The sequence below is a fragment of the Piliocolobus tephrosceles genome, chromosome 4 (assembly GCF_002776525.5).
Source record: "Piliocolobus tephrosceles isolate RC106 chromosome 4, ASM277652v3, whole genome shotgun sequence".
In the NCBI taxonomy this organism is placed as follows: Eukaryota; Metazoa; Chordata; class Mammalia; order Primates; family Cercopithecidae; genus Piliocolobus; species Piliocolobus tephrosceles.
Genome location: NC_045437.1, coordinates 45118033 through 45144626, shown reverse-complemented (window position 1 = coordinate 45144626; position 26594 = coordinate 45118033). Strand labels below are relative to the sequence as shown.

Here is a 26594-nt window from a genome sequence, read left to right as displayed (position 1 = left end):
TTCTTCTTCTTCTTCTTCTTCTTCTTCTTCTTCTTCTTCTTCTTCTTCTTCTTCTTCTTCTTCTTCTTCTTCTTCTTCTTCTTCTTCTTCCTCCTCCTCCTCCTCCTCCTCCTCCTCCTCCTCCTTCCTCCTCCTCCTCTTCCTCTTCCTCCTCCTCTTCCTCCTCTTCCTCCTCTTCCTCCTCTTCTTCTTCCTTGGTAAATCTTCCTCCATCTCTTTATTTTGAGCCTATGTGTGTCTTTGCACGTGGGATGGGTCTCCTGAATAGAGCACACTGATGGGTCTTGACTCTTTATCCAATTTGCCAGTCTGTGTCTTTTAATTGGGGCATTTATTTTGATCCTGTCATTATGATGCTAGCTGGTTATTTTGCCCATTAGTTGATACAGGTTCTTCAAGTGTCAGTGGTCTTTACATTTTGGTATGCTTTTGCAGTGACTGGTACCAGTTTTTCCTTTCCATATTTAGTGCTTCCTTCAGGAGCTCTTGTAAGGCAGGCCTGGTTGTGACAAAATTCCTCAGCACTTGCTTGTCTGTAAAGAATTGTATTTCTTCTTCACTTATGAAGCTTAGTTTGGCTGGATATGAAATTCTGGGTTGAAAATTCTTTAAGAATGTTGAATGTTGGCCCCCACTCTCTTGTGGCTTGTAGGTTTCTGCAGAGAGATCTGCTGTTATTCTGATGGGCTTCTCTTTGTAACCCGACCTTTGTCTCTGGCCTACCCTTAACATTTTTTCCTTCATTTCAACTTTGGTGAATCTGATTATTATGTGTCGTGGGGTTGCTCTTCTCAAGGAGTATCTTTGCGGTTTTCTTTGTATTTCCTGAATTTGAATGTCGGCCTGTCTTGCTAGGTTGGGGAAGTTCTCCTGGATAATATCCTGAAGAGCGTTTTCCAACTTCGTTCCATTCTCCCCATCACTTTCAGGTACACCAATGAAATGTAGGTTTGGTCTTTTCACATAGTCCCATATTTCTTGGAGACTTTGTTCGTTCCTTTTATGCTTTTTCTCTAATCTTGTCTTCACACTGTATTTCATTAAATTGATCTTCAATCTCCGATACCCTTTCTTTCGCTCTATCAGTTCAGCTATTGATACTTGTATATGCTTCTGGAAGTTTTTGTGCTGTGTTTTTCAGCTCTATCAGGTCATTTATGTTCTTCTCAAAACTGGTTATTCTAGTTAGCAGTTCCTGTAACCTTTTATCAAGGTTCTTAGCTTCCTTGCGTTGGGTTAGAACATGCTCCTTTAGCTCGGAGGACTTTGTTATTACCCACCTTCTGAAGCCTACTTCTGTCAATTTGTCAAACTCATTCTCCATCCAGTTTTATTCCCTTGCTGGCATGGAGTTGTGATCCTTTGGAGGAAAAGATGTATTCTGTTTTTTGGAATTTTCAGCCTTTTTGCACTGTTTTTTCCTCGTCTTTGTGGATTTATCCACCTTTAGTCTTCGATGTTGATAACCTTTGGATGGGGCTTTTGCGTGGTCATCCTCTTTGTTGATGTTGATGCTGTTGCTTTCTGTTTTTTAGTTTTCCTTCTAGCAGGACCCTCTTCTGAAGTTCTGCTGGAGTTTGCTGGAGGTCTACTCCAGACCCTGTTTGCCTGGGTATCACCAGCAGAGGCTGCGGAACAGCAGAGATTGCTACCTGTTCCTTCCTCTGGAAGCTTCGTCCCAGAGGGGTACCACCAGATGCCAGCTGGAGCTCTCCTGTATGAGATGTCTGTCGACCCCTACCATCAGGAGGCATTGGAATCAGGGACCCACTTGAGGAGGCAGTCTGTTCCTTAGCAGAGCTTGAGTGCTGTGCTGGGCAATCTGCTGCTCTCTTCAGAACCAGCAGGCAGGAACGTTTAAGTCTGCTGAAACTGCGCCACAGCTACCCCTTTCCCCAGGTGCTCTGTCCCAGGGAGATGGGAGTTTTATCAATAAGCCCCTGACTGGGGTTGCTGCCTTTCTTTCAGAGATGCCCTGCCAAGAGAGGAGGAATCGAAAAAGGCAGTCAGGCTACAGTGGCCTTGCCAAGCTGTGGTGGGTTCCACCCAGTTCGAACTTCCCGCTGGCTTTGTTTACACTGTGAGGGGAAAACCTCCTACACAAGCCTCAGTAATGGCAGATGCTCCTCCCTTCACCAAGCTGGAGCATCCCAGGTCGACTTCAGTCTGCTGTGCCAGCAGCGAGAATTTCAAGCCAGTGGATCTTAGCTTGCTGGGCTCTGTGGACATGAGATCCACTGAGCTAGACCACTCGGCTCCCTGGCTTCAGCCCCGTTTCCTGGGGAATGAACAGTTCTTTCTCTCTGGCGTTCCAGCACCACTGGGGTACTAAAAAAACCTCTTGCAGCTAGCTCAGTGTCTGCCCAAATGGCCACCCAGTTTTGTGCTTGAAACCCAGGGCCCTGGTTGTGTAGGCACCCAGTGGAATCTCCTGGTCTCCAGGTTGTGAAGACAGTGGGAAAAGCATAATATCTAGGCCGGATAGCACCATCCCTCACTAACGGCACAGTCCCTCATGGTTTCCCTTGGCTAGGGGAGGGAGTTCCCAGACCCCTCATGCTTCCTGGGTGGGTCAACATCCCACCTTGCTTCTCCTAGCCCTTCCTGGCCTGCATCCACTTTCTAATCAGTCCCAATGAGATGAGCTGAATACCTCAGTTGGAAATGCAGAAATCACCCACCTTCTGCCTTAGTCTCACTGGGAGCTGCAGACAGGAACTGTTCCTATTCGACCATCTTGCCGGGGAATCCCAAAAGCCGTTACTCTTAACCAGTGTGACACACACCAGTTTTGAGCGGTAGCAAAAGGAACAATGTGCATGTTGGAGACTCAGATCAGAACTTGAAAGTCATTGGAAAATGGAAGAAAGGACAATATGAATGGGGATTTCAGTTGAAGAAACTTTTAAAAGCAGTAGTGGCATGCATCTGGTTTATGTAGAAAGAGAAGAGTTCAGACAAAGGTAACTAATGGGAGATAGTAAAAGGAAAGTAGAATGTATGAGTCATGCAGTGGGGAGGTTTCCTTTTGGCAACTACTCTTGCTTTAAGCAGAAAAAAAAGAGAATAGCTTGCTGAAGACATTTTTATAGCATTAATACGTGAGTCTGAGGAGAATTTTTTCCCATTTGACTTGCTTTCTATTCATCATCTTTTTCTTTTCTAGATGATTCCATGTCACGGTTTTCAGATACCACTTATTTGACTGTTATATCTTAGGTATATTTTCTGGATTAAAATAGAGTAGTTTTTAGTTTACGTTTGTTTTTATTAATCTCCATAATTTGTTTACATGTGGTCATGATGCTATTCTCTGGTTCAGAATTGAGGTACTAAAAGAAGTAGGTTTTAATTAGTATGTTAAATTATAGTAATGTTGAAAGGTTCCATTTATTACGTATGGGATTTTACTGTAGGAAGTTAGTCTTCTTCAAGATTTTTCTACTAGTACTGCTTTCACTTTTTAAACCAACTTTAATATACTGCTGTAAATTCAAAATTTTTCTCCTTCTAGTCTCCCCTCCCCATCTCTCTTGTGAGAAAATAATTTTAAGTCAGATAAGGTCTTTCTTCTGAAGGAACTGACAATTTAGTATCTAACACAATCAGTGCCATGCAAGAGCAGGGAAACAAGGAATATTAAATTCTGTGGCACAGAGGACAGACATTCTATTAAGATACCAAGATATATTTCAGCTGATCCTTAGAGGCTTGTGACAGAGCTTAGAAAGGCACTGTAGACAGAGGAACAGCCTGAGGAAGGCATAGAGCAACCCAGGTCATTCAGTGAGCTGTAGCCTAAACAAGGGGAAGACTTCTACAGATTTCACTGTACCTCCTGGAGACAAACATGAGTCAGGGTGATGGCTTCTAAAAGAGGAGTTATAGGTTTAACCTGCCACTAGTGTGCAGCTGGTGTCACTATAACACTAAGAAGGAAGGACATAAAAAAAGTTCTGCAGAATGGAGGCAAAGCGGGAGTCCAACATGAAGGAAAAAATGTAGACACCTATAGCTCTCCACCTTTGAGAAAACTTGCTAGAGGGAGCTCCACATGACAGAAGTTATTTCCATTCCATAGATCACCCCAGTTGCTCCTTGCTGGCTGTTTTTCTCTCAGTTTTTGATGTTTTATTATGCAGCTATCCATTGATCCTTTTAGTGATAGATGCATTTATTGAACTTGTGCCATGTACCAGGTACTGTTCTATGTTCTGTATGTTTTCCAGCTTATTTAATAGCTTTCTTCTCTTATGATTTTACTTTAATGGTCTTGGTAACTTCCCTGTGTTGCATAGATCACAACTATTACACAGCCACCCCCAGCTGCAGGGTAAGCTGGGTGAGTATTTAGCCTTTCTTGCCTTGATAGTGGAGGCCGGCCACAAAAATCGAAGTTAGAAATGAATATGTCTGCTACATAATCACTTTTCTTACTTGCTTCCTTTGTTTAGTCTATCCCCTTTCATTTCTTTCTTGTAAATCTAGCTCTTTTTCTCTGAAGAAACTAAAATTCTTTAAAGATTAAGAATCTTCACTATTTTATTTGACATTAAAAGTTCATGAAGAATAAACTACAGCTTGGGTTTTAAATTTTACTTGTATAGATTAACATCAAATTTTAACATTATAAAAGCAGTTCTACAGAGGGAACATTTACATTATGCTTCAGTATCTTCAGTTGTACCTTACTGTTCAGCATAAACATCATATGCCAAAGAGGTATAATCTTTTGTTGTGTATTTCCTTTGCTGATTTTTTAAGACATTATTATTATGAATCAAATGGCAGTTGTTTATTTTACCTACATTGAGGCTTTTAGTTATAGTGAGTTGAACTCCAAATTTATAAAGCAGTAGAATCATTTGATAAAAGCAGTTGGATTATGCTCATTCATTCATTAAATATTAAGTTCCTATTATGTGCCTGGGAGTATGGAGAGATGAAAGAGTTAGTAGGGAATGATATTTGAGGATAGGCTGTCTCTATGAAAATAAAAGCAATTACCAATTTTAATTTAAAAAACAATAAAATATACATAGATAAACACTTATAAACAGTAATAAAATATAAACCCATAAACACTCATGAACAACAAAATACACGCCCATAAAAGTAAATGGATGTGTGGATGGATGAATGGATGGATGGATGAATGGGTGTGTGGACAGAGACTGATAGACACTTAATAAATTAAGATTAATGTTGTGGTTAATGGTGTTTCAATATTATGTTGTCTAAAAGTATGTTAACTTTTTTAAAAAATTAAGGTTGACAGATTTGCAATGGAATTAGAACAGAGCCGAAATTTGAGCAATACCATAGTGCACATTGACATGGATGCTTTCTATGCAGCTGTAGAAATGAGAGACAATCCAGAATTGAAGGATAAACCCATCGCTGTAGGATCAATGAGTATGCTGGTAAGTAAAGATCAAAGACAAAAAGGAAATTTTATAACATATTCAAGTAAGCTTTACTGTTTCATGAAGGGTGAATTCTTTATTGAGGTCTACCAGTTTGCTGAGTATTTTTCTGGGTACCTTATATATGACTCAATTACTGAATCCTTTCAACATACTTTAAGGCAGGGGACTCCAGCCCCTGGTTCACAGATTGGTATTGGTCCATGGCCTGTTAGAAACTGGGCCTCACAACAAGAGGTAAGCGTCAGACAAGCGAATGAAGCTTCATCTGTATTTACAACCACTTCCCATCACTTGCAGTATACCCGAACTCGGTCAGATCAGTTGTGGCACTGGATTCTCATAGGAGCACAAACCCTATTGTGAACTGCGCATGCGAGGGATCCAAGTTACATACTCATTATGAGAATCAAATGCCTGATGATCTGTCACTGTCTCCCATCACCCCCAGATGGGATTGTCTAATTGCAGGAAAACAAGCTCAGGGCTGCAATTGACTCTATATCATGGTGAGTTGTATAATTATTTCATTATGTATTACAATGTAATTATAATAGGAATAAAGTGCACAATAAATGTAACATGCTTCAATCATCTCGAAACCATCGCCCCACCAGTCCATGGAAAAATTGTCTTCCACAAAACCAGTCTCTGGTGCCAAAAAGGTTAGGAACTGCTGCTTTAAGGTACTAGTTTTTATTTCCATTTGGCAAAAAAGAAAACTCAGAGAGATGCTTAATAACTGCCCAAAGTTACAAACCTAGTAACTTCCATGGCAAATTAAATTTTTCCCTAAGTAACCATTCTAGTTAAAGAGAGTTGAATAAGAAAGAAAAGGAAGTGTTCTTCTAAAGTATTAATAGAGATTTTCAGACTGGTCTGCAGGCCAAATCCAGCTTTTTATTGGAACAAAGTCACACCCATTTATTTATTACTATTGTTGCACTAAAAGAGCAGAGTTCAATAATTCAATGATCTGCAAAGCCTAAAATGATTACTATCTGGACTTTCACAGAAAAGAAAAGGTTTGCCAACCCTAGTTCTGGAATAACATATTTCATTAATAAAGTACATTTAGAATGTAGTTAAATTGTTTCTCCCATGACTTAGAACTTTGCTTTTCTGATTACTGTGTTGCTGTTCCTTTTTACAATCTAACTTTAGAAGGTAAAAATGACCAGGATAGCTATGTGTGGCTGAAAGTGTGTTGGGAATTAAAAGTAGCAACTGAAATAGATGGGTTTGGTACTTAAAAAGTATTAGATAAACAAGAAGAGTTCTTCCCTGTTCCTCACTCCTTCCCATGCCTTAGATAGCTACAAAACTAATTCTTACTGAGTGATTATTTTATTATAAAACTATAATCTGTTGGTTTTTTATCTCTGCCTCTGTGAGTATGCAGGCAACTGATAACTCTGTTTCCAAACCACTGTTATTTGAAAGGGAACTCCCCTTTCCTACAAATCATCAATAAGTATTTCAAAAATATATATTTAATTTTATTAAGATGTAACACCATAAATTTATGTATGTTTATGTATGTGTATAGATACAAACTTGCTATAACCATGTTAAAGCTAAACCAACTGCTTTTGAAATCTACAAAATATTTTCTTTCCTACAATTTCTGTCCTCCTAAAAATCAGTTATTGTTTCTAAATTCAAAATTACTATTTCTTATATTTAAACAAAGATTACCCCCTTTGTATGTTGAACAAATAGGTTTCCCTTCTAATAAGCATAACTTTTTGTCCTATTAAACATATAAAAGTATATCTACAAATTAATGGGAGTCATTTCATTATTCCTACTGATAGAATTCTTTTTTGGTGAATTTGATGGATTTTTGAAATGTTCTAACTTGTCACTGAGAGTTGCAACTGAGATCCTATAGCAGTTATCCATTGCTGCATAACAGCCTCCCGCAGTATTTAGTGGATAGCCAAAATTTATTAGCTCATGATTCTGTAATTTGAGCAGAGTGCGGTGGCGATGGCTCAACCCTGCTCTACCTGGATTTGGCTAGGGCAATTTAACTGAGGTTAAAAAATCCAAGATGGCTTCATTCACGGGTCTGGCACTTGGACTGAGGAGATCGGAATTGATTCCAGCTTCAGAACTTTCTCCTCTCCATTGTTGCTTCAACATTGAGTAATCTACCCCAAAATATTTACAATGGTTGCTGGATTACTAAAAGCAAAAACTTAGGTTTCGGAACTCAGTGTCACTTCCCTCACATTATTTTCATCTAACCAAGTCACAAGGCAAGTCACATGGCATGAGGAACTAGAACCCACTTTTGATAAGAGTAACTGTAAAGTGTTGTGGCTGTGATCTACAATATACCACAAATTTAAAAGTTAGAGAAATTCTTATTTAAGTTTGTTTCTCCTCTACTATACATCTAGCTTTTATGTCAATTCTATTAAACTTATTTACTAAAGCATTGGTTTTGTTTCTAGTGCTATCCACATTTTCTGTTCCAGAACATTGACCAAGGATTAGTATAGTTCTGAGTACTATCAAGATGTTTTAAGTGCCATTTGAAAATCATTAGAGGAAAATTCATATTATCGTGAAATAATTCCTTCATTTGATTCTGTTTTGCATTTCTTTGAAATTTCACTTGCGATTCCAAATAAAGATTTAATTTGTGATAGAATTTGTTTTATAAATAGTCCTAAGGTCTACCAGGTTCACATGGACTTTCATCAGATATCATCATCAACAGGATTTAATAAGCAATATTCTCCTTTTTACCCTCATACTTTTATAGTTCCATCTCCTAGTCAAAATGTTTTCAGCAAAAAAGATAATTAAGCCTTAAGAAAAAAACCTTAATTTCTAAACTTATTTTAAGCTTTAATCACTTCATTTTGGAGACTTAATTTGGCTGACCACATAGTAGACCTTTTATTTTTGTTCTAGATGAAGTTTCCAAAATCCCAAATAGAGCAAATTCCAAAAGTTTACTGTTATACTATACTATTACTTTCTATAATGTAACATCTTTACTATTTGTATACTATTATTTTATGATTATTCTGTACAACTTACTATACTATTACTTTCATGTAACATAACTCACCATCATCCAAACTTTGATATTCATTCTATAACAAATATGCCTTAAAACCAATGATGTTTAGTTAGTAGAAATTTAAGAAGATCTTTTTATTAGCACAGTCTTGTTTGTATCTGGTATCGCATTATAAATATAGGTATAGTAATAGGAGAGGGTCATGGTATCAAAACACCGTGACAGAATAAGCCAAAACTTGGATTAAAACAGAGGCCTATAAATGAAATGTCCTTGAATTGAAAAGACACATATTAATGTATTTCCTGTGAATGCATTGATCAATATGTCCATTTAGATTTGTATATTTTTTCCATGTGGTCAAATATCTTTCAGTCTACTTCAAATTACCATGCAAGGAGGTTTGGTGTTCGTGCAGCCATGCCAGGATTTATTGCTAAGAGACTCTGCCCACAACTTATAATAGTGCCCCCAAACTTTGACAAATACCGAGCTGTGAGTAAAGAGGTAAGTTAATGTCTCACCCCTACTTTAGACTTTCACTGATTTCCTGTCACCTACAGAGTCAAGTCTGAGTGCCTTAGCACATAGGATTTGGTCTTAGCTTACGCTTTCAGTCGAGCTTCCTATCACTTCTTCAGCTTATATATTGAATACTGAGCTGCATATAGTACCCAGAATACATCATTCTTTTTCCCAATTCTTTGCCTTTCCATGCAGTTTTCATTTGCTTAGAAAACTCTTCCCATTTCCTCCAACTTTGAACTGCCTTAATGATAATATAAAATTAAATTTAGCTCTTTTTTCTTAATGTACAATATACATTTTTTCTAGAACCACATTTTATTAATAACTTACAGAATCTAGTCATTAATGTCAACCTATTATCTGAATAATTATTTGTTAATGTTGTTAAACAGTGACAAAATTCATGTATTTTGATTAGCCTACTTTTCTTGCCCCATAATCATTTACTGTCTAAGACTGATAATTGAAAAGGGAGTAATCCATTGCTTGCCAAACTGTCATATGTGAAAACTTTCATTTTTTCTTTTTTTTATGACAAGTGGTTTATCATGCAGTGCTGGAATAAAATTTTAGACTGCTATATCAAATACTTTTAGACTGCTGTAGTAAAATATGTTTAAGACTACTCTCTGAATGGAAACACTTAAAAAACTGTGGCCTAATACTTATTACTCTTTTGTTATGCCAGGGGTCTTTAAATTCACCCCTCTTATTTTTATTCCACCTCATTTTCCCGAGAAATGACACTATTCCAAGTTTAAGCACAGGTTTGTTTTTTTTTCTGTCCAAGGCGGTCTGTGACAGCAAGTGCTTTGTGTATACCTCTGAAAAGGCAGTGTAGGAGAGGGGAGCACACTCACATTTGGTTACTGTTTATCTCTTTCATTGTATTCCTAATTAAAAAGAGATAAAATACTAATCATAAATATAGCCTTTTAAGAAGTTTTAAAAATCCTACAAAAATTTAGTAAGAGAAGGCATTCTTTAAAGTCGTGCTTTAACTCAGCAATACTTCTGGCAGTATGCCAGTGAAAACCAAAGTGTTTTTAGTTATTTTAGTCTGGTTACTTATGTAAGTCAGAGAACTCTTCAAATTTGAGCCGGATCTAGCTAGTTTATTTGCAGATAACAAATGAGTTCTTATGTGTAAATGAACTATAGGACAAATTCATCACTGCCTATGGATACATTAATATTCATGACTTGGTTAGAAAGTTTAAGAAAAAGCCTTCCCTATTTTTTGAGACAGGGTCTCACCCCGTAGCCCAGGCTCAATGCTGTGACTCGATCATACCTCACTGTAACCTTAAACTCTTGAATTAAGCAATCCTCTGGCCTCATCCTCCTGAGTAGCTAGAATGACAGGCATGCATCACCACACCCTCCCAATTTTAAAAATTTTTTGCAGAGATAGGGTTTCCCTATATTGCTCAGGCTAGGCTTAAACTCCTGGCCTCAGAAAATTATCCTGCCCAGGCCTCCCAAAGTGCTGGGATTACAGGCATGAGCCACCATGCCCAGCTAGCCATTTTTGTTTTATCCAAGATATTGGAGCTTTAAGTGCTTGATTTTTACTGGAACATGTCTCTTTTAATTCTTATAGCAATATCCTATGTAAAGGAAGTTAATAAATACTCAACAGTATCTCTAGGGAGTACTTCTCATTCAGAATCTTAGTTGGCTGCCAGTTACAGACTTCACAGGGTTTCATTTTCATTGCAAAGATTCTATTTGAGCACATTATAACAAGAACAAAGCTAATTAAGGCAGTCTCTGAGTAAAACTTGGCCAAGTTTATATCACCATTTTCTAAAATTCCCTTTGACTCAGCTGTTCATAATTATATTAAGCTAAAAAGCTTTCTTTTTTATAAAACAAGAAACAGTTTTCTTGTGATACAGTAGACAGTTTTAAAAGCTAAATGGAAGCATAGCATAATTCAGCAAATATGTTTTCTAATACACATTTTTTTTTTGAGGCACGGTCTCACTCGGTCACCCAGTCTGGAAAATAATGCATATTATTTTGACAACCATTGCCTCTAATTATAGCTAATACTTAAGTGGTTAGAAAAAAAGTCATAGTTTTATGTAATAACACTATCTTATATAAAAGACGTTTCTGAATTATAGCAACTATAATTCTAATCTTTATATGTATTTCTTTTATCCTAAGATGTAACTCCAGACTTTTCCCCATCATTTAAGGTAATCATGGAAGTACACTATAGATTTGTCATTTTTTTCCATTCCAGATCTTAATAAGTAACAAGAAATAGAGAACATTCATTTTTGGATTACTGCATTAATTAATGTTAAGTGGACTTTTATGTGCCTGTTATAATTAATTGAAATATTTTCTAAAGCAACATAGTACCTTTATATAAGATTATTCCTTTTTAAAATGAACCAAAAACAATAAATCACAAAAGGCAGGAGGGAATAGAATCCTATCATTCCCACTTCAGCTTCTGACAAGCTACCTAAATTTAACCTTAACCATTTTTTTGTATGTGCCTACCAGATAATGTTGTCTGAGATTTATTTGAATTGCTTATTATAACTAGATATAGGTAGCTAAATAGAGATTGTATCAAATGAAGCTATTTTGTGGTCTTCTGCCTTCATGGTCTATTTTAATACAAAAAGAAATTTTGAAAATATTCCCTGGTAGTGGATTATTTATTCCTTAAATCCATGAGCTGTTGACTGCAGGATTGTTACTGTAGTTGCAAACTAAGAATATTAACGTTTCTTATCAGCTACATATGACAGAAGAAATTTGCTATCACAGCAAAATTTAAACTTCTTTTTGTTTCCTTTGAAGGTTAAGGAAATACTTGCTGATTATGATCCCAATTTTATGGCCATGAGTCTTGATGAAGCCTACCTGAATATAACAAAGCACTTAGAAGAAAGACAAAATTGGCCTGAGGATAAAAGAAAGTATTTCATCAAAATGGGAAACTCTGTAGAAAATGGTAAGCAACTTATTAAGACTATCAAACCAAGAAGCAGTGAAAAAAAAACCCACAACTCTTTGAATTGATCCAATTAATTTATTAGCCTGTATAGGTAGAAGGCATAGATGTACCTTTATAAAAATGTAAAATCAGAAAATTTTAAAAATACCAGTGGGTTTTCTGCATTAAACATGTAGAATATCACATATAAACGAAATGTGATTGTTAAATCTCTAAGCTTAAGAGTCTGCAGAATCCCTGAACAAAGTAATTTTATAGCAGTTATTTTCCTAAGGTCTAACTAACGAAGAGTTTGGATGGCATTGAAGCTGAGGAAGTTATCTGTTTAAAGTGGCCTTTTGTTGTTGTTAGAAAAGACTAGCCTCAAACATATCAAAACATTGGATGATTCTATTTTTCTTCATTTTCCTAATTTTCCTAATAATCTAATTATTATAGCAATTATAACTGTTTTTAACTCTGCCAAAATTAATGACTTCTCACTCCCTTCTTTGCCTTACACTGTATAATTTCAAGACTCCAGGGTTTTTTTTAAAAAAATAAATCCCTTTATTACCTATCCAAAAGCAATGCCAAGAAACATGCAGATATTACACATACTGCTTTCAACATTTTGTCAAAGGTATGATTATGTCTGAGATGTCCTGGACACCTGAACAAAGTTCACCTGGATGAAAAAGTGTTTGCTCACAACCCACAGGAACATTTCATGTGCACAACTCTGCTTCAGAAGGGCCAGACAGTGCTGGGGAGACCTGTTTGTAACTTTCCCTGAAGCAAAAATGGTAGATCCCCAGTGACATTAATATAACTCTCTCACATTGTTTGTGACTCACATCATTTGGAGCAAGTTTAATATGGGCACTAAATCACAACTTCATTACCTTATTTAAAGCCCTAAGGGATTGGTCTCTCTTTTCTTTTATAGGAACATTAAACAATAATCATTTCTGGACACAGAGGCATAGAGCAAAAGATTTTCCTTATTTGGTGTAACTTCATTGTTTGAGGATGTGGTACATAAAGCCTGACGTCACTTTGTATAAAATCTTACTTTATTAATTCCTTACTTTCACAAGAGAAGGAGGGATTATCATTAAATAATTACGTCAAAGCATCCCCTGAGGGCCTCCCATAACCATGACTTGCATGATATGTTTTAAAATTTTTACATTGGGATTAAAGTAAATATTTTCATTTTCTACTATTTTTTTTTTTTTTGAGATAGTCTCTCTCTATTGCCCAGGCTGGAGTGCAGTGGCATGGTCTCAGCTCACTGCAGCCTCTGCCTCCTGGATTCAAGCAGTTCTCCTGCCTCAGCCTCTCGAGTATCTGGGATTAGAGGTGCCTGCCACCACACCTGGCTAGTTTTTTGTATTTTTAGTAGAGGCGGAGTTTCACCATGTTGGCCAGGCTGGTCTCAAACTCCTGACCTCAGGTGATCTGCCCGCCTCAGTCTCCCAAAGTGCTAGGATTACAGGCGTGAGCCGCCACGCCGGGCCTACTAATGTTCTTTTCATTTATTATAATGTCCAAACTCACTATCAGTATGTGAGTTTTTAATGTCTATTGCTTTTAACATATTTACTTGTACAGCACCCTCTTCATGTATTTTCATATTCCTAAGCAATTGGAATAGTTTAAATTTTCTTCTCATGTATAAATACCTGTGGGCTGGACTTTCAGGCATGTCTCATCTCACATCATGCCATGGGAAATTGTCAATAGTGCATTGGAACTGTGGCAGGCAATTGATACATCTTCCTCTAAAGTCCAAGACATTTTTTTGCTGTTTCCCCATTTTCTAAAAGGTGTTTGTCTTTGGAAATATATTGCTAACTACCGTCTCTACATACAAATAAAATAATAATTTTTTAAATGTTTACTCTCCCATCTAAATCTGGATGGTGAGTGTCAGATAATATAAGAAACTGAAATGCCATACACTTTTTAGCGCTTGTCGTTCAAATGAAATGCTTTAATCTTAGTGTTACATTCTGATTACCTCAGTTATGGGGATTATAAAGATGTTTCTGACACAAAGCAAATAAGAAAGTAGTCCAGCTGTTAGTTGCACAGCCAGGCCTCACAGAAAAGTAGAATGTAGTTCAGATTGAAAAGGTACCTGAGCATTTTGCAGCAGCTCTGATAATGTACTAGAAGGCAGCATTCTTTGCTTCCTGCTGTATAATTCTGCTCTCACAGTGACTCACCTGAGGGCTGGGTGGTTGAGGCATGAGGTACAAAACATGGCATAAAAAACTCGGCAGAAGGGACTTATGAATGTGACAGATAACTTACTTGGTTTGCAGTTTTTCTGTAGCTCTCTTTACCTTTACTTCTACCCATCCAGATGAGGAAAAGGTCTCCAGGTAGATACCATTTCAACTGTTTCACAGTCTTTTTGTGTGTGTGTGTGTGTGTGTGTGTGTGTGTGTGTGTGTGTGTGTGAGGTGGAGTCTCACTCTGTCACCCAGGCTGGAGTACAGTGAAACGGTCTCAGCTCACTGCAACCTCTGCCTTCTGGGTTGAAGTAATTCTCCTGCCCCAGCCTCCCAAATAGCTGTGCGCCACCATACCTGGCTCATTTTTGTATTTTTAGTAGAGATGGGGTTTCACCATCTTAGCCAGGCTGATCTTGAACTCCTGACCTCAGGTGATCCGCCCACCTCAGCCTCCCAAAGTGCTGGTATTACAGACATGAGCCACCGTGCCTGGCCTGTTTCCCCTCTGAATTGCTCTACATTTTAAAACCAGAATATTAAAAAATGACAGGAACTGAAGCACATAAATAGCAGCTAATGTAAGTTTGAAAATAAGGCTTATTGGCGAGTCAAGGTGGTTCACATTTATAATCCTAGCACTTTAGGAGGCTGAGGTGGGAGGATCAGTTGAGCCCAGGAGTTCGAGACCACCCTGGGCAAAATTGTGAAACCCTATCTTTACCAAAAAAGTATAAAATTAACTAGGTGTGATTGCTTGCGCCTGTAGTCCCAGTCCCAGCTACATTTCAGCCTGGGCAAGAGGGAGACCCTGTCTCAAAAAAAAAAAAAAAAAAAAAAAGGAGAGAGAGAAAATTGGCTTATTGTGTATGTGCCCTGGGAATTCAGATTTGGAAAACATCTGACTGAATTAACATCTATGACTTAATTCACACTACATATTTTAAATTTTTAAATTTATCAGATGTCTGTCATATTTATTTTATATTATTTTTAAATTTTTTTCCTAAACAGCCAAGTTCATTTTTCAAGTAATATACATTCATATGTGTCTTAAAACTAGAAATTTAATTTTTGCTTCTGCATCTATCTTAATTTGGAAAATATTTATATGTAATAAAATTACGAGATGGGATCAGAAAGCTTTTTTGCTAACCTTGGTTGTTACAAATGCATTTAAATTGTATTTCTTCTACATTAAGCCCAGAAAATAGGCTTTAATAGATTTGTTCATGGAGACATTTTTAGTATCAGTATAGATTTAAGTATATTTTATAGAGTCCATTTATGAAAAATATAAATATAAGGAAGTAATAACCAGATTGGTATTTTTACTTTACTTTGTAATAATAGTTTATAGCCTATTAATAATAACGTCTCTTTTTCTTAAACTTGGATCATCCAATCAGACCTTAAGAATTTGTATATTCAAAGCATAACTTTCAGAGGTAATTTCTATTTATTACAAATGTGCCCTTAGTCAAAGTGATACTTTATAAACAAGCAAATCAAAATTAAAGTCAGCATTTGAAAGAAGAAAATTCAGATTATTTTAAAATCTAAAAGGTTTCTTCCATGAATGAAGAAAAGTTAAGTGTTTTTCCTTCTAAAAACAAAACTTTATTTTCAGGTGTAATTATTATATGTTGCTTAAATGCCTTTTTCCTCATTCCTAAATTCTAATTTTAGAAGATTCTTTTTCTTCCTAAAGGAGAATAAAGAAAAGATTTCCTTTTTTTTTTTTTTTTTTTTTTAAGGAAAAGGTAATGTGAACTGAAACCCAATTCTGAATTTCAATTAATTTAGGTACGAACATTAAAGAGTTTTATGTAGGATATTTTCTTTTAATATTTATGTTGTGGAAATGGATAATAGTCTTGTTAGGAAAAATTCATAATCAGTGTTCTCTTTAACAGTTATAAAACATTAAATGATAAATGATGGCATTTCTGATCTTGGATCCTAGAAACTAAGCTAAACTAGATTTTTTTTTTTTTTGGTCTTCAGAAATAATGTAGGGAAACCTAACTTATGAAGTATATACTTCTTAAAATAAATGTGAGTTATTGTTCCTGTTTATGATTTAGATAATCCAGGAAAGGAAATTAATAAACTGAGTGAGCATGAACGATCCATCTCTCCACTACTTTTTGAAGAGAGTCCTTCTGATTTGCAGCCCCCAGGAGATCCTTTCCAAGTGAACTTTGAAGAACAAAGCAGTCCTCAAATACTCCAAAACTCAATTGTTTTTGGAACATCAGCGGAGGAAGTGGTAAAGGAAATTCGTTTCAGAATCGAGCAAAAAACAACATTGACAGCCAGTGCAGGTATTTAAAAGGGTATTGGTGGCCACTATAGTTATAATTTTCAGACTGGCTAATTCAAGTGTAATATTAGTAGTTTCTCATTATAAAGTATTTAGTAACATTTTACTTATCTAGTCTTTGATTCAACTTCTAATGACTTCACCTATTCAGAATAGCTGTGAACCTAGTAAGTAAATTGGAATTAAGCAGACTATGAGCCTGAAGAAAAAAGAGATTATAAATTTCTTTTTTTTTTTTTTTTTTTTTTTTTTGAGATGGAGTCTTGCTCTGTCGCCCAGGTTGGAGTGCAGTGGGGCAATCTCATTCAGCTTATTGCAGCCTCTGCCTCCTGGATTCAAGCAATTCTCCTGCCTCAGCCTCCTGAGTAGCTGGGACTATAGGTGCATGCCACCATGCCCAGCTAATTTTTTGTATTTTCAATAGAGATGGGGTTTCACCATGTTAGCCAGGATGGTCTTGATCCCTCCTGACCTCGTGATCCGCCCACCTTGGCCTCTCAAAGTGCTGGATTACGGGTGTGAGCCACCATGCCCGACCCATAAATTTCATATAGCTATCTTTTTCTAGCACAAAATATATTTTTATTGGTTTTGCATGTAATACTTGATTATTAGTTTTTCCTTGGGAGACTTCAATCCTGTCCAAGATTACATTACAGGAGAGAACCCGGATGGCCACAAGGTAGGAGACAAAAGAAATACTAACTAGCAACATAGCAATCCAGGATCATCTGGTAAAGGAAAAACAAATTTACATATGTTGTTAACCCATGAGGCCATCACTGTCTCTTAGCATAATAACTATTATTCATCATGAGGACCCTGAAGTATCTTGTAAAAGCCAAACTGTGATTAGGTAAATCTTTTCTTTCTACACCAAAACATGAGGATGAATAATGTATTTTAGGAAGATCTATATAACAATTGACATGAACTGTTTAATGAATATATTTGAATATACCTATTTCAAATTATCTTAATCAGGATTCCTAGAAATTGTAAAACATCTTTCTGAAAAATAGTAATTTGTTCTGTGAATAACATAAAAAGGATACACCAATCTAATTATTATTTTAAATATACTATAACCAGAATCTTCGATTTTTTGCTTTATGTGGATAATCTATGCAAAAGACCTTTTCAAAGAGTAAACATCCACCCTAAATTCTGGATCTTTTCTGAAAGGTAGATATAGAACCACTATAAAAACAATCTGGGCTGGGCATGATGGCTCACGCCTGTAACCCCAGCACTTTGGGAGGCTAAAGCTGGCGGACCACCTGAGGTCAGGAGTTCGAGACCAGCCTGACCAATATGGTGAAACCCCTGTCTCTACTGAACATACAAAAATTACCCAGGCGTGGTGGTGCATGCCTCTAATCCCAGCTACTTGGGAGGCTGAGACAGGAGAATCACTTGAACCCAGAAGGTGGAGGTTGTAGTGAGCCAAGATTGCGCCACTGCACTCCAGCCTGGGCGACAGAGCAAGCCTCCATCTGGAAAAAATAAAAAATTCTGTATTCCTACTAAAGGTAGTAAGTAAACTAATAATTACACTTAATATTACTTAGCTCAGAAATTACTCTTACATTTAAAAATATCATGGAGAATTAAATATTTCTCATTTTTGCTGCCACAATAACTAGTACAGTTTCTTTTCCTAAAACCATAGCAAGCCCTGGGGACATAGATGGTAATCAAATGTTATTTTTAAAGTAGCATTATATATCATTTGAGATTTTTTGCAATTAACATTTTTTTTCTGTTTTGTTATTGTGTTTTTAAAAGTCATACATATCAACTCCTTTGAGTTATCAGAGTATTCTTCTTTTAAGGCATTGCCCCAAATACAATGTTAGCAAAAGTATGCAGTGATAAGAATAAACCAAATGGACAATACCAAATTCTTCCCAATAGACAAGCTGTGATGGACTTCATCAAGGATTTACCCATTAGAAAGGTAAGATTTTTACATACAGTTTATTTTTATATATGTACTCTGAATTCTGAAGAGATACTATGTAGGTCAATAGTTAATCATTCTTTGCTAAAATGTTTTAAAACAATTGATAACAAGCAAGAGCTATAATGGGTGATTGAATTTGAACTGGAAGAAACCTTTCTGTGAAACCCTAAAAGTGAGATTTAGCTTATTTGCTGTAAACTTTTAAGAAAGTAATAATCACAGATTTTTAAGTGAATTCCTGCCAAGGAGAAGGGAAATGAAAAGAATATTTCTAACAGTCCCTTCATCTGTAACTTAGTGCTATCTTTGTTCTAAAGTCCAGATTGCTGCTAGATTAATGGGCATGATGCTTCAAAGAGATTTAGAATTTTAATTGTTTTTGACAAAGAATAAACCAAAATATTTTGCCATTTTAAAAATGGTAAAATTATCCCTCAGGGCTTCCAGAAAGTGTATACTTTATTATTTTTTAGAGCTTCTAGATTTTTCTGCATATATATACTTTTTTTTTCAATAATTGCACCATACACTACTGTATATGATGTTCTAGGACTTTCTTTTCTCATTCAACATAATGTACATGAATGAATTTAAATATTTTTCAATGCTCAGTATGTAATATAGAGTGATTACTGACTAGTATATGTAAGGTGTAGCTGCAAAGCAGTGTTTTCCAATATGTTTTTCAAGTATGAATAGGTATTCCCTTTAAAAAGGTTCTGGGGTCAAATACCTTTGGAGTGTACTACTCTTCATGTATCACTATGCATATTAATATATTAAAGATTCATAAATCTTGGAATAAAAAGTTTCACTTAAATTTGTTAATCCCACCATTCCCCAAGTTTGTATGAACACAGCACTCCTGTTTTAAATGCCTTTTGAAATTACATGAAGCCCTAGTTTAGTAAATGTGGTCAAAAAGTAATTAAAGCAGTTTTCTTGCATGACTTGTGAAGATAGTCACATTATTCATACCTTTTATCGATTATAAAAGATAAAATGAGCACTTTGGGAAGCCAGGGTGGGCGGATCACCTGAGGTCAGGAGTTAGAGACCAGCCTGACCAACATGGAGAAACCCCATCTCTACTAAAAATACAAAATTAGCCAGGTATGGTGGCACATGTCTGTAATCCCAGCTACTCAGGAGGCTAAGGCAGGAGAATCGCTTGAACAACCTAGGAGGCAGAGGTTGCCGACGTGGCGCCACTGCACTCTAGCCTGGTCAACAAGACCGAGACTCCATCCCCCCCCAATAAAAAAGTGTAATGAGATTGTAATCTCAATTTTTAGCTTAACTTTAAAATCTATTAATAATAAATATTGATTCTTTTCTAGGTTTCTGGAATAGGAAAAGTTACAGAGAAAATGTTGAAGGCCCTTGGAATTATTACATGTACAGAACTTTACCAACAGAGGGCATTGCTTTCTCTCCTTTTCTCTGAAACATCTTGGCATTATTTCCTTCATATCTCCTTGGGTCTAGGTTCAACATACCTGACAAGGTATCTATATGTATTGTCATTCTGCTTTTTCTTTAGCGTTTGCTGCAATATCAGTTTTAACCATTGAGATGAGGCTATCTGGATAACATGTTTTAAAATTCTTTTAGGCTAGTTTAATTCAAAATATAATGTTTGAATTAGAGTCAACAGATTTGATGTAGGAGGAAAGGAAAAGAAGAATAAAGAATCACTCCTAGGTTGTGGCGTCAGCAGTTGGGTAGAGAGACAAGAGGAATGATAGCTACTTTCTTTTTTATCCCTACCTTGTTCTTTGTTCAGAACCTAAGAAATGCCAGTAGTCAGGTTGTTGTGAAAAGAAAGATGGCCATATTCCATAATTCACCCTTTAAGGAAGGAGATGTAATGATTCTTTGAAAGCCTTAAACTACATTTCTTTTCTTTTCCAGATTTGTAAATTCATTTAGTACTGAGTACTTTACTTAGTGTTAGGACTATTCTAGGCATTGTGGATAACAGCAGTGAATAGGACAAATTCCTGCCCTCGTGGAGTTTACAGACTAGTGTGAGAGATGGAAAATAATCAAATAAACAAATGAAGAAAGTAAAGCAGAGTGAGGGCATAGAAAATGACTGGGGAGTAAGTGTGAAGCGTTAGCAACCATCATCCAAAGGCAGAGAGACCTGAGGGAGCCTGCCAGGCAAAGGCTAGAAGAGGGAACAGCTGGAGGAAATACCCTGGGTTTTCTTCCCTGCCACTCTTTCATGTAGGTCTTAAAAAGAGGAACCCTAGAGGTAGAAGGTAAATTGTTGTGGGATAGTAGGTGAAAAGAAGGAAATTTTAAAAGACTGGGAATCGTGGAAGTCAACACTGGGCACTATTTTTACAATTTTGTTGTCACCTTGTCAGCCTGTCCTCAAAATGACTCCTTTATACTCTTGTATTTAAACTGAAGGACAGCAATAAAAATCAATGAGGATGCATGTAAAATTGATGGACCAATTAAGCCTACTAAATTTTACAGTGAGTGCAAGGCTTGTTGTATTGCTTTTCTCATCTCTTCCTGCTCTTCAATCTTTTGAGTCCACAGTTAGCTGACTTTGATCTTCAGTGGGCATAATGAAAGATAAAGATATCACAGCACCATAAATAATTATATTTGAAGATAGCAGGAAATAAAACTTCATTTTTAATCCAAAATTTTTTTTATTTCCATAGTGCTTGAAAACAATATAGTTCTGATGTAACATAACATATATTAACTTGTGGTATTTAGAGATGCAGGTAAGGCTTTTACATGAAATTCATAGGTAATTTATAATAAAAAATACAAAGCCTGCCTTTCCCTCTGTCCATATTCTCTATTTATTCTGCTTTGCTTTTTAATCAGAGTACTTCTCCCCTTCTAACCCGTTCCATATTTACTACTATATTTGTTTCTCTGTCTCTCTCCAATGGGATATATACATTTCCTAAGGGCAAGTACTTGGTCTGTTTCCTTCATTACTGTATCCTCAAGTTCTAGAACAGTGCTTGAATCATAATAGGTTCACTAAATATTTGGAAAATGAGTACTCTACATGTCATTTCAACTTTTTGGTTTTAACTAATCCTGTCAGAAAAGCTAGAATACAGCCAAACTAGGTGGTTCAGATTCCCAATCTTCATCCTATAGCTGTGTACCAAATTCTGACTGAGGTTCTATATAGTGGTATAAATGAATAATGAATAGGCTGTGGGAGAAAGAAGTTAATATTCTAAGCCAAAAACTAGATAACTGATTTTAAATTATTTAAAATTCAATTATATTTTATAACTGGAAGATATTACACTATCACTTCCTATTTGTTTTTATAAGTTGTGGTTTTTGATAGTCAGGCTTTTAATAGAAGCAGTTTCTAATATCTACCTATTTTCAAATTTGTTCTTTTCAATAGATATAGACTTGATTCATAATCATATTAGCATCTTACCTGTCTATGTTCTTTGCTGATTTATTTTTAGATAAAAAACTGTTTTTCATGATGTATAAATTTTAATAAAAAATTTGAGATCTCTAAAAGGTAATTGATATGTTAAATCCTCTTCGTTAACTAAAAACAACTCAGTCTTTGAAAGATACTCTTTTTTTCATTTCAAGGGATGGAGAGAGGAAGAGTATGAGCGTTGAGAGGTAATGTTTTATTTATTAATTATTGTTAATTGTGCATAATTCATGTTATTTTAAACTAATATTGAATTAATTTTTAGTAAATATCACTGAAATAAGAAATCTATTTGCAAATTACTATAACAATTTTTAGTAATTCACACTCCCTGCAGTAAATGCCTTGTTATAAGACTATTATTTTCAGTTACTATAATCTCAGAAATTAACTTCAGCTATTTTTTAATGTTGGTTTTAATCCTACCTAGTGAAAACCAAGCATTTTAGAATTTCATATCTTAATTTCTAGCTTGTTTATAAGGACAATTGAGTATTCAGAAATTTAAGAAGTAACAATTGGAATTCTTCCTAAAACTATTTCAATATTGGTGATTAAGCAGAGGCTTAATCAAACAGTAAAATATTACTGATGAAAGAGAGCTTAGTGGTTTACAATCTTGTTTGAAAACCAAACGAAATAATGATGGAAACTTACTGTTTGGGGAAATAAGTCATTGTTTGAAACGTCCTTCAATTATCTCCTCAAAGCAGCAAGGTTCCACTGAGACGTTTAAGAAACACTGACCTAGGGCCCAGCAAGGTGGCTCACACCTGTAATCGCAGCACTTTGGGAGGCTGAGGTGGGCAGATCGCTTGAGGCCAGGAGTTCGAGATGAGCCTGGCTAACATGGCAAAACCCTTTCTCTACTAAAAATACAAAAATCAGCCTGGCATGGTGGCTTACACCTTTAATGTCAGCTACTTGGGTGGCTGAGGCAAGAGAATTGCTTGAACCCGTGAGGCGGAGTTTGCGGTAAGCTGAAGTGGCACCACTCCACTGCAGCCTGGGCGACAGAGTGAGACTCTGTCTCAAAATCAAAACAAGACAAAACAAAACACTGACCCTAGTACAAGGTTGTGTTCATATTTCACATATGTTATTTGTGGTCAGAAAAGCTGAATAACTTTTACAGGACAGCATAATAAATGGCTTTGATAAAAATTGCTATTTTAATTTTTGGTCCATATGAAAACAAGCAAAGAGAGATTTAAAAAAAAGCATCCAAAAGCAAAATAGTATTGCCCTATTTGATAAATTTCTCTGCCATTTTCTCTGTTATTGGGAGCACTATTTGATGTACAGGAATGTGTTCTCCACTTTTTTTTTCTGGAAACTGTCTCCTCTTGGCTTTTTAAAATGGGCAATATAACCTCAAATTTGGTATGAAGTTGGGGGAAAGGAGGTTGCAATTTATATCACAAACTAACTTCTCTAATACAGAAGGAACTCATAATCAATAAAAAAAGGGACAGTAAGCCAACAGAAAAAATGAACAAAGGTCTAATTAATTAACAGAAAAGGAAATACAAATGGCTCTTAAAACAAGTGAAAATATTACCATTTTCATTTATAATTAAAGAAATACAGATTGAAAGTTCTCTCAGATACCTTTCTTTCACTAATGAGGTTGGCAAAGATTCTAACATACTCTGTTGGCAAAACTTAGGAATGAAAATGTGTAAACTTTAGAGGGAGTACATTAGGTTTTTTTTATTGCTATTAAAACAAATTTCTACAAATTTAGTGGCTTAAAACAACACAGATTTATTCTCTATCATTCTGAAAATCAGTGGTTCTAAAGTTAATGTGTTGGTAGAGCTCCATTTCTTCTAGAAGCTCTGGGAGGGAGTCCATTTCTTTATGAAAAGGTTCTAGAGGCCATAGAAGCTTTGCCTCATAGCCTCAGCAACTTCTTTCTCTGACTGTAACCCTCCTGCCTCCTTATAAGGACCCTTGGGATTACATTGGGCAAACATGGACATTCTAGAGTAATCCTCTGTCAGAATTTAATCACATCTACTAAGTCCCTTTTGTCATGTAAGATACTAGGTTCACAGATTTCAGGGATTAGGATGTGGACATCTTTAGGGACCATTATCTAGCCTACCACAGGGGGTAAGAAATTTGATAATATATATCAAAATCACAGATACATGTACTTTGATGCCGTAATTCTTTTACTAAGAATTAATTCCAGAGATGTAGTTACATGTCATTTTACATATATACAGGGTTACTACTCATTGCATTTTTTATGATAGAAAAAAACTGTAATATCCATGAATAGAGAATTGGTTAAATTACCTTACATCATTAAATTAGAATATTATGCTGCTATATAAAAATGAGGAAATCATTTACTCATGGGGAACTGTCACCATGATAAATTGAGAAAAGCAGGGTACTAAACAATGTATCTAAAATTCTACTGTTTATATAAAAAATGAGAGGAAAATGTCTAATGGTTTGCTTATTATATATATATACACTTGGAATATTTCTTTTTTTTTTTTTTTTTTTTGAGATGGAGTCTCTCTCTGTTGCCCAGGCTGGAGTGCAGTGGTGCAATCTTGGCTCACTACAAGCTCCGCCTCCCGGGTTCTCGCCCTTCTCCTGCCTCAGCCTCCCGAGTAGCTGGAACTATAGGCGCGCGTATATGTGGAATATTTCTAAGGAATTCATAAGAATAAGAAGCTGACACATTGGTTGCCACTAGGGAAGAGAACTGAGTAGCTGAGGTTAAGGTTAGAAGTAGAAAGGAGACTCTTTACTGAAGAGTTACTTGCTCAGGGTCCATACTCATCATTCTGGTCTCTTTGTATTATCCTCTTTTATGTTAATATCACTTGTCAACTTATTTCAACACTCTTTTGTAGATGAATTCAAAATACCTACATTTAATCTTATCAGACTTTTATTTTCAGCTGTCTATTAAACAACTCTGCCTAGGTTTCATGAGCCAACCCCTTAAATCTAGTTAATGATGTTTCTCATCCAGAAAAATCCATGTACAGTAATTAGAATGATGTTCTCATTTGGACTTTCTTAACATAATCTTCTGTAACAAAGTCTATATATACATATACCCTAATTTGTTTTAAGTTCTGGAGGCATTACCATTATCTGTTGGTAATTTTAATTATCTTTTGTGATATAATAGAGCAACAGCATAAAATTGTTTCTTTGCTAATCAAACTTTCCTGTTTAAGTGGGTTTCCATTATTTATATAGATCTTAGATGTTTTTACTTAATTAAATTTTAGTTCATCTGAAAACTTTATTTTCTACTGCAGAAAATATAACTTCATGCTAGCCATATAAACATGCATACCATTTCCAAATTATCCTGGATTATAGTTTACTTTGTGCACCAAAATTATTCTTGTCTTTCTAGGACATTCAGTGAGATAAATAAAGCGGAAGAACAATACAGCCTATGTGAAGAACTTTGCAGTGAACTTGCTCGAGATCTACAGAAAGAAGGACTTAAGGTGCTTTATTTTGATATGGTGTCCTTAGTTTTTAAGTTTTTTAATAATAAAATGCTACCTTAAACCTAGAGTTAGATTACACATTATTCTTAAAGGTGAATACAAATTAATAAACGTCAGAATAGTGCAGTCCTATCACCAACAGTCAGATACAAATCCAATTTTGACCTATGTCTGGAGTCTGTGATGAGGTGATTCTATGAAGAAGCAACTTGTGAGGATAGAGTGGTTCAGTATAATTCAGAGGACTTTACTCCTGTACCTCAGGAGTATATTTGAATAAGTTAAAACCAGAGTTACACTGGCATTAGAGAATATGGCAGAAGAAAGAATTTCCAAAGAATTGTATTCACATATTACAAATGTCTTTCCAATCATCCTTTAATGTTTTTCTTACTTAGACAATGACTTTCAAAAATAGGCATTTTGTTTCAAGCTTGTAATCCAGGTTGCTTAACACAGGACAACAAAATCTATAAGGCTTTGAACTTGCTATTTTATAATCTTCACTCACAACAATTTATATTTAGAGTATTCCCAACACTCTCAAACCAGAGGTAGAATCAGTACAAAGCGTAATAAAAAGGTATTTTAAAATTGCTACACAGGTACAACAAATATCTGGTTTGATAGAAGAAATGAGACCTAGTGTTCAATAGATCAGTAAGGTGATTATAGTGTACACTAATCTATTTTACATATCAGAATAGCTAGAAGAGAATAATTTGCATGTTTCTAGCATAATGAAAATACAAATATTTAAGGTGATAGATATCCCAAGTACACTTATTTGATCTTTACAAAGATCAAAACTATGAGGTACATGTGATAACTTACTATGTTCATATAATGCATCAGTAAAACTATTACGCTAATCAGTGAAAAATTTGTTATAAAAAAATTACTACCAAGAGTGGGATATCTTATGAGTATTTTTCTCATAGTCCTTCTCTATCATACCTTGAGTTTAAATAATTTTCTTTTTAAAAAATGTTTAAATAAACATTTAATTTTATGATCATTTTAGGTTTCCAGAAAAGTCACAAAAATAATAGAATTTCAGCATACTCCTCACCTGGTTTCCTCCATTATTAACATATTACCAGAGTACATTTGTCAAAAGTAAGAAACTGGTATTTCATTCATTGCCAATTATTA

The 26594-nt window shown here is 35.6% G+C and overlaps 1 protein-coding gene across 2 annotated transcripts in view; it reads left to right on the top strand.

Moving 5' to 3' along the window:
• Positions 1 to 26594, top strand: part of POLK (DNA polymerase kappa) — a 98097-nt gene that overhangs the window by 65036 nt on the left and 6467 nt on the right. For both annotated transcript variants that reach the window (XM_023207993.1, XM_023207994.1), the window contains exons 4-11: positions 5271 to 5423; positions 8842 to 8973; positions 11821 to 11974; positions 16287 to 16526; positions 18361 to 18485; positions 19832 to 19998; positions 22098 to 22130; positions 25340 to 25436. In XM_023207993.1, coding sequence (XP_023063761.1) covers positions 5271 to 5423; positions 8842 to 8973; positions 11821 to 11974; positions 16287 to 16526; positions 18361 to 18485; positions 19832 to 19998; positions 22098 to 22130; positions 25340 to 25436 — 1101 coding nt within the window. The remainder of the gene's footprint in view (positions 1 to 5270; positions 5424 to 8841; positions 8974 to 11820; positions 11975 to 16286; positions 16527 to 18360; positions 18486 to 19831; positions 19999 to 22097; positions 22131 to 25339; positions 25437 to 26594) is intronic.